The sequence below is a fragment of the Paralichthys olivaceus genome, chromosome 15, assembly GCF_024713975.1.
Source record: "Paralichthys olivaceus isolate ysfri-2021 chromosome 15, ASM2471397v2, whole genome shotgun sequence".
NCBI classification, from domain to species: Eukaryota; Metazoa; Chordata; class Actinopteri; order Pleuronectiformes; family Paralichthyidae; genus Paralichthys; species Paralichthys olivaceus.
In genome coordinates this window covers 11,285,444-11,298,767 of record NC_091107.1, presented here as the reverse complement: position 1 = coordinate 11,298,767, position 13,324 = coordinate 11,285,444, and the positions used below count along the sequence as shown (strand labels likewise).

General features: G+C 44.3%; 2 protein-coding genes across 2 annotated transcripts; both read left to right on the top strand.

Moving 5' to 3' along the window:
* Positions 1–38: 38 nt before the first annotated feature.
* LOC109628380 (G protein-activated inward rectifier potassium channel 3-like) lies at positions 39–4,792 on the top strand. Its single transcript, XM_020085462.2, has 4 exons — positions 39–179; positions 1,790–2,000; positions 2,373–3,585; positions 4,464–4,792. Exons 2-4 carry the CDS (start codon positions 1,836–1,838, stop codon positions 4,658–4,660), a joined length of 1,575 nt encoding a protein of 524 aa, XP_019941021.2. The 5' UTR covers positions 39–179; positions 1,790–1,835; the 3' UTR covers positions 4,661–4,792.
* A 597-nt stretch (positions 4,793–5,389) lies between these two features.
* pom121 (POM121 transmembrane nucleoporin) lies at positions 5,390–13,252 on the top strand. Its single transcript, XM_069539646.1, has 13 exons — positions 5,390–5,988; positions 6,606–6,812; positions 7,142–7,291; positions 7,915–7,995; positions 8,101–8,272; positions 8,363–8,451; positions 8,539–8,618; positions 8,728–8,849; positions 8,964–9,063; positions 9,233–9,508; positions 9,986–11,464; positions 11,648–11,746; positions 12,063–13,252. Exons 1-13 carry the CDS (start codon positions 5,417–5,419, stop codon positions 12,161–12,163), a joined length of 3,528 nt encoding a protein of 1,175 aa, XP_069395747.1. The 5' UTR covers positions 5,390–5,416; the 3' UTR covers positions 12,164–13,252.
* The last annotated feature ends 72 nt before the right edge of the window (positions 13,253–13,324 follow it).

Sequence of the window (13,324 nt, the reverse complement as noted above, 5' to 3'; positions counted from 1 at the left end):
TGTCAGAAGTTGCTGTGTGAGTGATTGGAGGGGAGGAGACAAACAGCTGGACAGCAACAGTCACACAGCAGCTCGTCCGTCACTCATCGTCTTTCTTCATCTGATCAAACCTGATGACTTCAACAAGGAAGTTCAACTCTGGCAGCAGCCGTGTTCTTCTTCAGCTATGCTCCACAGAGGTATGTGACCATTTACCCTTTTTATAATGACCTTTTCAGTAGATGTGTTAGAATCAGATGTGGCAATCAGAAAAGACTGACAGGTTTGAGTATTAATTTTATAAATAAAATGAACCCAAGTTTCATTCAAATGAATTATTTTTCAATTATTTGACTCATTGTTTGGTATATAAAATCACTGTTTCCCAGAGCTCAAAGAGACATCATGTTCTTTGTTATGACTAACTGACTGTACAAAAATTCAAAAATAGCAGTTGACTATAATTCTCTAAACGTGGGAGAAGCAACATTCTCACATAGAAGAAAAACTGAAAGAAAGAACTGACAATACATTGATTATAGAATCTGTTTGTGGACATTCTGTCAATCAACTCATTGATAAACTAACAAATCGTCGCAGCTCAAACTAATTTAATTTGCAAGAAATTTCCTGTAAATAAATTATTTGGTACAAACTATGAGAAGAGACAGGTGGAGCATTTAAATTAAAACCCATTCAGACTCAAAATAGACTCTGTATAAAAAGATGTTTATATTGGAACTGACTGCAGTTCGTTATCACCGGATTCTTTTAGTATCGTTTTTTGTCCATTTAGAAGAAGAGGACCGATTCCCACAGTAAAAATCTGTCCGTCTCATTGGCTCTGCACAGACCGGTCGTGGTCAGGATTCAGAAACGTGTCACATTTTGTGTCACAACACTGTTTAAAAAATAAGACAGAAGTTCATTTGGCCACATCTGGACAATACTATCTCTAAGCCTCTCTGTCCAAACACAGTCGATAATCTTTTCAAATCCATCATGTTCTTTGGTGTTTCTCAGATTAATTTTGAGGATTAGTGATAATCCCTTCATGTGCGCCTGAGACACTGATCAGCCCACTTCAGACAGATGAAACTTCATGTTGGGCAGATGAAGAAGGAAAGCATCATCGTCATCATCATCGTCATCATCATCGTCATCATCATCATCACAGCTGCACAGGCCTACAGACAGATCTCAAAGAAATTGTTCTCCTGGAAGAGCAGCTGAATATAAACAGGACACTGAGTTGTCTACATGATGAAAATGGAAAATTGAAAATGTGTCACTGAGTGAAAACAGGTGCCTCCATCAATGGTTACTAAGTGATGTTTTCACAAACTCTTACTGAAACCAGAATTAGCTCTCAGTAGACAGAGACCTCCACCAAGGCCCAGCAGTTTAGCTGCACCCCATTCCTAACAATCATAGATATCAGTTGCCTAAATATCCCAGATGTTTTAAAATCAAGATCTATGAATTATATCCTGGGAGATAAGTAAAAACAAATGATATATTGCAATGTCAAAGAAAGTGATTAAAAGTAGTTCCTGGATCTGACCCTTGTCCAGATCCATGAAATATTTTACAGGTTCTTTCTTGGCCTATGTCCCATCCCTCCCTGGAGTTTCACTAAAATAAATTCAGTAGCTTTTGTATAAAACAAATAAACGAACAAATGTAGCAGGGTGAAAACATTATCTCCTTGGTGAGGGTAATAAGCTTTGAAGCAGCACTAACAGGGGACATGGTAATGTCCCTCTCTAGCTGCCTTTGTAATTCCAATTTGATGTTGTTGCCCACACAGAGGCCAGACGTGAGGAGAAATCAACATCTTGAAGAAGACCTCAGCGATGAGCTCCACTGTGATGTGCAATAGAGACACTCTGCAGAACGTCAGGATCGAGCCTCGCAGGAACTCCATCCCCCCCACGCAGACCGTCACTGCTAAACATCTGCTGGCTTACCTGCCGCGGCCACAACCAGAATCTATACGTTACACTCCTTACACCTACAAGGTACAGCTGTCTGTATTAATCACTGAGCTGCATCTTAATTTAATACCAAGGAGAAAAAATGCCAAGCTTTATAGTTTGTAGAACAACTCATATTATATATCTTATTATCATTGCATGTATTTAAATGAAAATACACTGGAATCCATGAATCCTTATCTTTTGTCTGTATTATAATTATTACTGTGTTAGTCTGACTTCCCTGCCTTATCTGTGCCCAAACCCCAGCTACTTTTTAATGTTAAAAACATGTTACAAATATGTAGTTTGGTCTTTTGTTCTACTTCTCACAATCTTGTAAAACACAGTTTATGAAGCTACTTGTCAATGATTTCACGATCATGCATTTTATGATTTTATGATCTTTCATTTCAGGGTGCAGCTAAATCCACTGTTGCTTCCATGATGATTGCAAAAAGAGCCTCTCTCATCCACAACAACTTTAACTACACCATCTGCTCATCACTCCCATCGTCCCAGGAGGCCTCTCCCTCCCAAACCCACAGTCCCTGCCCTCCGTCCAGTCAGGCTCTGACTTTAACCAAGCAGGATCCCCTTCAGCAGCAAACCATCCGAGCAGCTCCTCCGCCTCCAGCAGAGGAGACCCCGGTGCCTCAACCTTTGCATCGCAGCAGACACCTCAAGCGCTTCAGCTCCAGGTGGCAGTCGAGAGGCTCCACCAGTAGCAACAACGTCCCAGTGTCTGTACTCGATAAACAGCACAGTGCAAAGAGTCACAAGAAGCGTTGCAAGCTGCTAGGTGATGAGCCCTCTTCGCATGTCACTGCCAGCAATCTGCGCCAGCGTTACATCACCAAGGATGGCAAGTGCAGGGTCAATCTGGGGCCTATCAAAGACAAGAGTCGCTTCATCTCAGATATCTTCACTACAATAGTGGACCTGCAGTATCGCTGGTTCCTTCTCGTCTTCACTATGTGCTACATCCTCACATGGGTGACATTTGGTGGTATCTATTTTCTAGGTGCCTGGTTGCGTGATGACATTGCTCATGTCCATGACCCACAATGGAAGGCGTGCTTCCAGAATGTAGACAGTTTCCTATCAGCCCTGTTGCTGTCATTAGAAAGCCAGAGAACCATTGGGTATGGCTCCAGGATGGTGACAGCTCACTGCTACGAGGGTACGGTGCTCCTGATGGTCCAGTCCATCCTTGGCTCCATCATCGACGCTCTGATGGTGGGCTGCATGTTTGTTAAAATCTCCCGGCCCCAGCAGAGAGCTCAGACGCTGATCTTCAGCAAGCACTGTGTCATATGTGAGCGTGACGAGAAGCTGTGCATGCTCTTCCGCATCGGTGATCTCCGAGAGAGCCACATGGTGGACGCCAAGATCCGGGCCAAGCTGATCAAGTCCCGGCAGACCAAGGAGGGCGAGTTCATCCCGCTGGAGCAGTCGGAGATCAACCTGGGCTACGACACCGGAGGAGACAGGCTGCTCCTGGTGGAGCCCCAGACCATCACCCACGTCATAGGTGAAAGCAGCCCCTTCTGGGAGGTCGGGGCCGAGCGTCTGAAGAGGGAAACCTTTGAGATCATTGTCATCCTTGAGGGCATCGTGGAGACATCAGGTTTGGAGAAGTATTTGTAACTCTGCTGCTGTTCCAAAGCTAAGATCATCTTCATAGTAATGCAGCTGTATTCAAAAACATAACATTTTCAGATGGTGCATGGTTGGAAACACCACTTCTCTTAAAGATCACTTGTTTTGACTGTCAGCAACGCCAAAGACACAACAAAGCTGTTGTCCTTGACACATCTTTGTTTCGGCACAACTTTAAGGTTATGATTTGATTACAGGTTTTCATGGTTTTTTTGACTGTGTCTTGTGCACAGAAGGGGTTATAGCTTTGATGTAATGAGATCTGAACCTCTGTAGCTGTGCCTCTTTTATATGTGTATTCTAACAATCACTGGGAAATCTGCTCTCAAAATGTGTCTCTGCTGCTAAGCAGTAAGTAAACTGTCTAAAACAACTGAGGGGATTCCATAAACTCCACTGTTTCCAATGTATAAATATATTTAAAGTGTGGATCAGTGTAAGCAGGAGCCAGTTTTACGATTACTAGTATTTACTTCAACCTCATCCCATACAGAACACACTACTACTCGCCAGGGTGTAGAGACAGACAACCATTCACACCTATGACCAATCTTAAATCTCCAATTAACCTAACCCCAGTCTGCTTGCCTTGGACTGAAGTCGACGGAAGGCCCGGCCAAGTTGGGATTCAAACCAAGAACCTTGCTGAGATGTAACAGTGTTAGGCTACAACCTGCTGTGGCAAATGGTGCATGTAGTGTGTCAGATGGTAATGTTCAGATGCAGAACACTAATGCTGCTGAGCAACAGACACAAAAAGTACCAGAATGCTAAATGTATTTGTTTGCCCTTTTTTTCCTAAGGAAAGTGCCATTTACCATTTCTCCTTTTGACTTTGTGCTGCAGGTATGACATGCCAGGCGAGGACTTCCTACACAGAGGATGAGGTCCTTTGGGGCCACAGATTTGAGTCCTGTATTTCCTTGGAGAAAGGAGCGTTCCGTGTGGACTACAGTGCATTTGACAAAATCTTTGAGGTTCAAATGTCCCGACTCAGTGCGAAGGACAGTAGCTCAGCAAAAGAACAAGATGCTTTGTTTTAGAAAAACTTTGCTAAACCAACACTCCATTTGTACAATAATACTGCATATAATGAATAAATGTAATATTTCCTGATACCTGATAACTTTAACACTCATACTTAAATATTCATCTCAGGGTGGCTGAAACTGCTGTTTTCGTCTGTATGTTCTAAGGTTTGCTTTATGTTTTTGTTATAATTATCCATTTAATTCATGTTACAGTATGAAAGAGTTTTATGTTCTATTTAAATATTTTTCTAAAATTGTAATAAAAATCCTTCTACACCCAGTTGTCTGTAGTCTTGCCATTGAAAAATAATGATCCAACTCAGTGTCACCAAAGAGTGATTTCCGCTTTATCTTTCTCATGTGGTTTCATTTAAATAACTCTTTGAAGGCCAAACTGGATTTTTTTTCCGATGACGAATCATTTATCTTCTTCTGTTCAGCCTTCATTAATCATCGCCTCAGCTTTAGAGTGTAACCTATTGTTACTCACTGCACTGAACTATTTCACTGAATATAAAGTTGGTGAAACTTGACCCTCATTCTAGGGTCAAGTTTAGATGAAACACACTAGTGAAAACATCACTAGAACTATTTTAGATTAGCTTCACCTGAATCTTACACACTGAGCCTTTAAATGTCATGTGAGAGGGTTGAGATCAGTGTCTCCTCACTGTAACACAGATTCCCGTCCGGCAGGTGGCGCTGATGCAGGAAAGCCCAAACACCAAGAGAAGAAGAAGCCGTGTCAGAAGCGCAGCATGATGGGATATGAGAGTCCTCCGGCGGCGCGTTGCCGCCATGTCACCTAGAGAGAAACGCTTAGTGCTTCTCTCTTTTTTAGGCGTAGTTAGTCTCGCTCTTTATTATTTCCCTACATTTCTTTACGCGACTTTAATTATCGCAGTTTGTTGTATTGTGTGTTACTATCGCAGCGGAGGACCGCTTCCCGCCAGGCTAGGCCTGAATCCGCGGGCTGGACTGAACGTGCCAGGTGTGATCCGGCGCTGGTTGCTGGGTTGGGGGGTGACCGGCGTGTCGGTGGCCGCGCGGGGGAGGACGAGGAGCAGCGGCGACAGAGCCGAGTTCCGGGAACCAGCGGGACATTTCAGACAAAGGACCAGCGAGAGCGGGATTTACCGAGGGGAAGCTTTGGCAAGTGACTCGTTTCTGTTCAGTCCCCGGGATTTCCTCATGGGCAGTTACATCGGAAAACCCGAAAGTCCCACCGCTGAGCCCGGGAGGCCGAGGGCTGGGAGAAACCCCCGAGAGCAGCTGCGGGAGAAGCTCTCCAAACCCAACCATGCCGTCTATACCCCCAACAGGAGGCTGTCATTTGCTGGGTATGTTTATGGTCAAATCTCGTTATAACGTCCTGAGCCATTAGGAGGCAGTAACTGTCTGTGGCGTTCAGACTACGACGCTGTAGCTTGTTGGCGGGTTTTATTTACTAACTGTTAAACAACGGTCAACACCTGCATGTTGATGTGATGACCACAGTTTAGGATCATTCATAATATGCAGCACAAGAAATAACGTGCAGCACATTTGTGATTTGTAAACATCTCACCTTCACATGCTCATGACTTAATGATATAAATGAAGATGCACTATATTGGAACAATGGTCCTCTGAGACTCCTTTGAGTGGGGAATGGAGGCACACCTCATTACTTCAGCATACTTGTAAGACTATATTTCCTGAAGGTGAAGCATCATGTAGCTCCATCATTGACCTCAGTGCTGCTCTGCATGTTACTCTGTGGTATGGTCTTAAATCCTAATCTACACAAACCTAAAGAGTTGGTGTAGTGCTGGAATCACTTAGTAATATATGGATGGCCGAGGTCACAACTTGGCCTCTACGTGGTCTTGGTGTGTTGTTAAAGAACACAGACACCTTGGTTGTATACTTTTTGTGTATCAACCCCTTCATCATACCGTTTTCTTTGTTTCCGCAGGGAGCCACTTGGCAAAGTGGGCAGGTTCAACATTACCCCCCAGCGTCACTACCCACTGCAGCAGCCTGGTGCCTCATCAGTGGGCATCCTACCTCCTGTCGGGTGGGACGGCTTCAGAAAGAAAAACATCCTCAGCCCAAGAAACTCCCCGGCCGCCCTCAGTCCTGTCACTGTGAAGATTGCCAGGCCCAACCACAGCACCCCCAGGTCTGTACATTGATGCAAGCTGTGTTTCTATTGTTTTGTCCATTATCTAATAATAAAACACATGTATGTTTGTATGTGACCTTAATCTGATCCATTGTCAAATGTTGGGTCAGATCAGATAATCCATCATGCCTTGCGGAATTGTTATCAGTTGCATTATTATTTTCTATTATTTTAAATTGACTCTGTGTTTCAAAGTGTTTGTTACACAGACAGAGCAATCTGAGTTTTGATATGCATTGACTAAATTATTCATTTATTCTTCAGCAGTAATGCTATCTGAAAGTTAACATTGATAGAAGCTCAACCATGTCCCGTTTTATTTTTAGTTTGGAGCATCTAAGTTGTGCCAGGCTTCCCATGGCCCCTGCGGACCCTTGCTCCAGAGAAAGTGTCCTCAGGGTGTTGAAGGAAAGTCGCAAGAGAGAAGTGGAGGATGACGACAGGAGCTTCACAACTGAACAGAAAAGCAAAAGAAGGTACCAAGCTGAAACAGTGGACACATTGTGTTTGTTTAAGAAGATTCACTTTGATCACTGTTCTGTGTTCTTACCTCTGACTCAAGTAACAGTTTACATAAAGTATACAGAAGCCAAAATCCATCACTCATTCAGTTTTTGGTCAGTGTTTTTTGGCTTTTGCTATCTCAGCATTATTGTCCATTAGAGCACATAAAGGTCAGTTTGCTCCATTAATTTAAATCTTATTCAAGCGAGAATGCCATCTTTGTCATGGCAGGTTTGGACAGCTTCTTGTCGACCTTATTTCCACCAGTTTTTTGCATGCACAGCTTCTGAATGAGGAAAAGCATTGTTGCATGTGTAAATGTGTATGTAGCAATGTGGGCTAAGCTGGACCAAATCAAGGAATCGGATATAACGAATACCACAGAATTACAGTAAAGAGGGAAAAGCATCAAAAATAGATTGAGGTTGAAACATTCACAGTGGGGCTTATAGAATATTTATAGAGATTCTTAGATGCTGAGATATGTCATTGTTGCTTTCTGCTTTAGGCTTAACATTGTTTAGCACTGTTTTCACAAATCAAGTGTATATAACAAATTATTTTGTATGTTTGTTTTCCATATTTATTTTCGCAGACGTAATGACAGTGGAGGAAGTGCACACTCTGCTTTTGAGCCTCTTTTACCCAATGGGACACTGTCACAGTTGGTCCCTAAGTGAGTTAAAAGTTCTAATATTGTCTTTGATAGTCACTGATAGCAATCCCCAAAGTATAGTGTGGCTGTCTGTGGGCTGATATACTTCTCCTTTGCCTCCTCCAGGCCAGGAAGCCTGAAAAGAGGGATGTCCTCACTGGCGGAGGAGTCCATCATGAAGAGGTCTCGCACCTCCTCCATCAGCTCTGGCAGTGGGGCCCATGCCCCTAGAGGGACCCCAGGCACCAGGAGAAACCCCATTCACAGCTCCTACAGTTCATCGCAAGGCCTTAGCCAGGTAAGACTTGCCTGCAGCATTATAGTGCATGTGGCCCTGCAGAGATTAAGTGGAGTTGTTAAGGCTTTATCTCCATCTTTACATGAACAGTGGAAGAAACCGTCAACACCCAGCTCCCCTCTGTCCAGCCCTGGATCGTCTCGCTGTCAGACTCCAGAGGGAGTCGCCAAAAGAGCAAGGTATGTGTCTGCTGATTTCCTGCTGGGTTCAGTCATTCACATTTAATATTATATTACATTTGCTTAAACTTGTCATTTCATTATCAGAGAGGATGACAGACAGTCCCCCAGTGCAGCATCCTCTGTGAGGTCAGAGCAGACGGCCTCCGACAAGGCTCCTGTTACTTGTAAGTCATGTATGGAAGTCATGTATTGCACAGACATAGACATGAATTTGTTATTTAGTGAGATTAAAGTTCAAAGATTTAAATGTATCATTATGTGATGATGTTGCAGCCAAACGGACCCCAGTCCCCAAGGTCCCCGTCACTACCTCAATAGACTCTACTGGTAGTGGTGGGAAGAGAAAAAGGAAGATCCAGTTGGTGTCCAGCCACCGTGACGATCAGATCTCACTGGTAATAACTGATATATTGCCAAACTACAAGCTTCCTTAAACCCATGCTTATATTGTGATGTACTAGATTGATCCGAATAAACCTATTTCACTCTCTGTGCTCGTTGAATGGCAGCCCCCGCCTCCAGAGCTTGGCTACAGCATCACTGTGAAAGACTTGGATGAAGAGAAAAAGGCTGCCCTCAGCAAGATCCAGAAAGTCCTGGAGACACCTGGTGAGTAAACGCAACCACAGAAATACAAATGCTGGAGGAGTGACAGATTAATTTACTGAACTTTGAAATACTATCGTGCTGCTGACCCAGCCTTGTTAGACCTGACCAGTCTTGTTAGGCTGTTGACTATATACGCCCTGAGTCCCTCCTTTGATTTGTCCTTATTTAGCTCCAGAGCCAGAGAAGTCTGTCTCTCCCCCGACCACCACTTCCAGCCAGATGACCGCCTCCTCTACCAGCTCTACCGCCGCCACCACCCTGAGCAGCCTTCTCGCAACTCCTCTGCCTACAGCCTCCAGCACTGCCATCCCAGTCATCAACCTGGATCCCAGTCCAGGCATCAGTGTCAGTACGGCACCTGCAGCTTCCAGCCCGCTGCTGGAGGCGCTGAAGATGAAGGCCGGCACTCCTGCTAGCTCCACGCCTGCTGCCAGCACAACCCTAGGTACGATCACGTCGCTGAGGGGAAGTTCTAAAGTCATCTTGACAATATTGTTCATTTTTAAAAATCTTCAGTCTCTTTGAGAAGTTTCCCATTGTGATTATAATAATTTATTTTTACTACAAATAATATTTCTTAAAATACAATTTAACCTTTTTTTTTGTAATTAGCATCTCCTGTGAGCTGATATTCACTGTTTAACCCAAATATTAAGCTCAAAAATACACATAGAAGTCTTGTTTTAATATCATACTGAAGTTGGGGGGAAAAAATCCCCAAATATATTGATTGAAAATGGGTCCATTATTAATATAATGTTCCACTTACATTTTTTCTGTTCGTATTTTCAAGTTGTGGTATACTTTCTTACTATCCGATATCCAAAGCATCTCCTATATTTCTTGACCTTTTGATTATTGTCATATGATTGATGGATTCCATCATGTTTTTCCCCTCCCTATTTGTTATCATTGTCTGTAGTGTCCGTGTTAACCACACCAGTGCAACCCAGTGGCTTAAACTTGAAGGTAACAACTGCAGTGGATTCCCCACGGCCTCCCCCGGCATACCCGTCTCAGTCCTCCACTGCTGGTGTGGAGCAGCCCTCTGCCTTCACTCAGGTCCTGAGTCAGGTCATGAAGTCTTCCAGCAGCACCCCACCTGTAGTAGGACCAACACTTTTCGGACTGCCCAGCCAGAGCAGCACGCTCTCTGCTCCTACAGCCTCTAACCCGATCACTGCTGCCCCCGCCCTAGCCAGCAGCTCTGAGTCAGTGAGTAACACAAACCCTCTGCTGGCTTCAGGGTTCAAGCCCATTTTCGCTGTCACTACCACCACATCCTCGTCGTCAGCTACATCAGCTCCAGAGAGCAAACCTCCTGTCCAAAGTTTCAAGCCCATCTTCGGAGGTGCCACTGCAGTCACTGGCTTTGGACAGCCTGCCACCCTCACAACCACCAACCCAGTCTCTGCAGCAACTGGTACATCCTCAATATTTGGTGCATCAACAAGCAGCACCACAGCTGCCTCATCTGTTTTTCCTGGCTTGACCAACCCCCTCACGGGAACAGTTTCCACCAGCGCCATCAACACCACAACACAACCTGCTACCAAACCAAGTGTGAAGTCCCTCTTTGGTAACTGGTCCACACCATCTACAACAAGTAACAGCTCAGCCACAGTGCAGGCCCCTAATACAGGGAGCTCATTTCAGTTTGGAACTGCTACCACCACTACTGCAGCTGCCCCTGCCCCAGCTGCTGCTGCTACCACAACCTCCAGCAATGGAGCCTTCACATTTGGTGTCACACAGGCGGACCCTCAAGCTGCCAAGCAGAAGGCATTTGCCTTTGGTCAGCCAGCGCCCAGCCAAAACTCAACCACTGCTTCATTTGGAGGCTTTGCTATGGCCAATGCTGCAGCCACCACTGCTACTGCCCCCACCCAGTCCACTTTCCCCTTTGGGAAGTCGTCATTTGAACCGCCAGCAATGCAGTCAAACTTTGGCTCCTCAGCAGCACAACCAAAACCGTTCCCCTTTGGAAGCAACCCAGCATCATCCACGCCTGCTCCTAATCCCGCCCAAGCTCCTTTCAATTTCGGGTCTGCTGCTGCCACCACAGGAACTACATTTGGGACCCCAGCTAAACCAGCATTTGGAGCTGGTTCCACTGGTTTTGCTTTTGGTGGAACCACTGCTCCACCGGCTGCACCCACTGCTGCTCCGAGCTTCGGTGCAGCAACCCAGACTCAGAGCTCCTCCTCAGCCACATTCACATTTGGTAGTGCTGCTCCTCAGCCAGCTGCCTCTGGTCCATCTCAGCCGGCACCCAGTGGATTCAACTTTGGTGGTGCTGGTATACCGTGCCCTCAGTTTGGAACACCAGTTGCCAATAATCCTGCACCACAAATGGGAGGCTTCAACTTTGGGGCTGCTGCTACTGACAAATCAGCTTTTGGTAAGGAGTAATGACAATGCACTGTATGTTTTGCTTGTTTAAGTGGGTTCTACAGTGGGATTCAAAAATATTATCTTGTGGTGTGTTTCATAACTAACTGTCATTTGTTTGTATCCAAGCTGAATTGTTTTTTCGGCCCCAGTTATTCATGTTTAATCAAGTTTTGTGGTGCTTTCTCTGCAGGAACATCTACCCCATCATTTGGCCAGAGTGCTGCTGCAGGTCCAATTCCCTTTGGAAGTCCTGGAACTCCTGTCCAAGGCTTCAATGCTGTTCCTTTTGGTACGTCTTTAATGCTGTGACTTCCCTGGTATCATTTGCTGTTTACTATCCAGTTTGATCACTACCTTTTTTTCAGGAGTCTCGCAGTAGAGATGCTCCTCAAAACTTATGACCATTGTGCATTTTTAGAGAACATTCCAAAATATAACTAATGAAAAGACCAAAATTATTAGATGAAAATTCACAAAATTCAGGTGCTAGTTAACGTAGTCAACTAGCAATGAATGTTCATGGTTAGTAGTAGAAAGAATAAGAAATACATTTTATTGTTCCTTAGAAATGACATGCCCCGTGTTTTTTTCATTTTAAAAATTAGGGTCTCCAGCGGCTCCCTCCTTCTCTATTGGAGCTGGATCTAAGACATCTGGAGCACGTCAGAGGCTGCAGGCGCGGAGACAACACAACAGGAAGAAATAGCCTGTTACTTGTGTCGATCACTGCTTTCAGGGGACTTCTGCTGCTGCTGCTATTATGGCTAACCTGGCTAACATTGCTCTGTTCTAAGCTCAACAAACCCCAACCAGGCCGTCATCATCCACTCTGCCTCCTACACCTCCTCCAGTGGGATTGTGCTGGCCCTAAACATTGTTTGCAGAGGAGTTAGAATGAGCACACCAGCTTGCTGAGTTCAGGCTGCCTGAATGACTACATGACCCAGTGAGGGAACGTAGCAGTGAAGAGATAGAACCCAGAACAATGTACATTACTTGAAGAGGAAGAAAAGACAATTGAATAGTTTGATTCTGAACAAAAAGCATATCCAAAGTTATTTTTCCTTTAACAGTATGTGGACACTCCAATTGGTTCGTCTTAAGGAGAAAGTGGAGTCACACAAAGACACAGAGCCTCAGCTCAAACATTTATTTTTTTACGTGAAGCGCTCGCTGGTTTGTATGTCTCTGAATATTTGAGTACATTCTCTGAATGAGTCTGATTTGGATGAAATGCACAGTTGATTCAGATATGGTACACAACGCTGCAGTGTAAATGTAAAGTTATGAGTCGTGTGCATTATAAATTATTTTTTTAATTGGATCTCTGACCCTGTAAATGAGTGATGTGTTTCTGCACTTAAGGGCAACTTAGTTAATGTCTTAATGTAGTTAGTGAAGACCCTTGTGTTTTTGTTTCATACTTTGTCATTACAAGCATTCCCAGAGTCCTCATGTGGGCAGCCTTGTTGTGGTAGCGATGCCAACACGGATGTAATTACGGAGTCAGTATATGATTAGGATGACTACTCTTAATTTGTGCTGTCGAACCAAAGCCAATTCTTCAACTTCATGCCTGTGAAAACAACCTGTGATCTGTATCTCATCTTTACATCCTGAGACGTGTTTGTTTGTGCCAGACTACCTCTTTACCTCCCAGGCTCTAAAGTCTTGTTAGTTCACAAAAAAATAACAAACCATACAGCATTGGCTCGATTCATAAAATTTTACCTTTAACTACTGTTAATACAGATGTACTTTAATAAATATGGTGAAGTTTTTTTTTCCTTTCAAACGTCTGTGGAACAACATTTTCTCCCCACTTCTGAAATATCACAGTTCCAATAAATTACACTACATTGAGGTT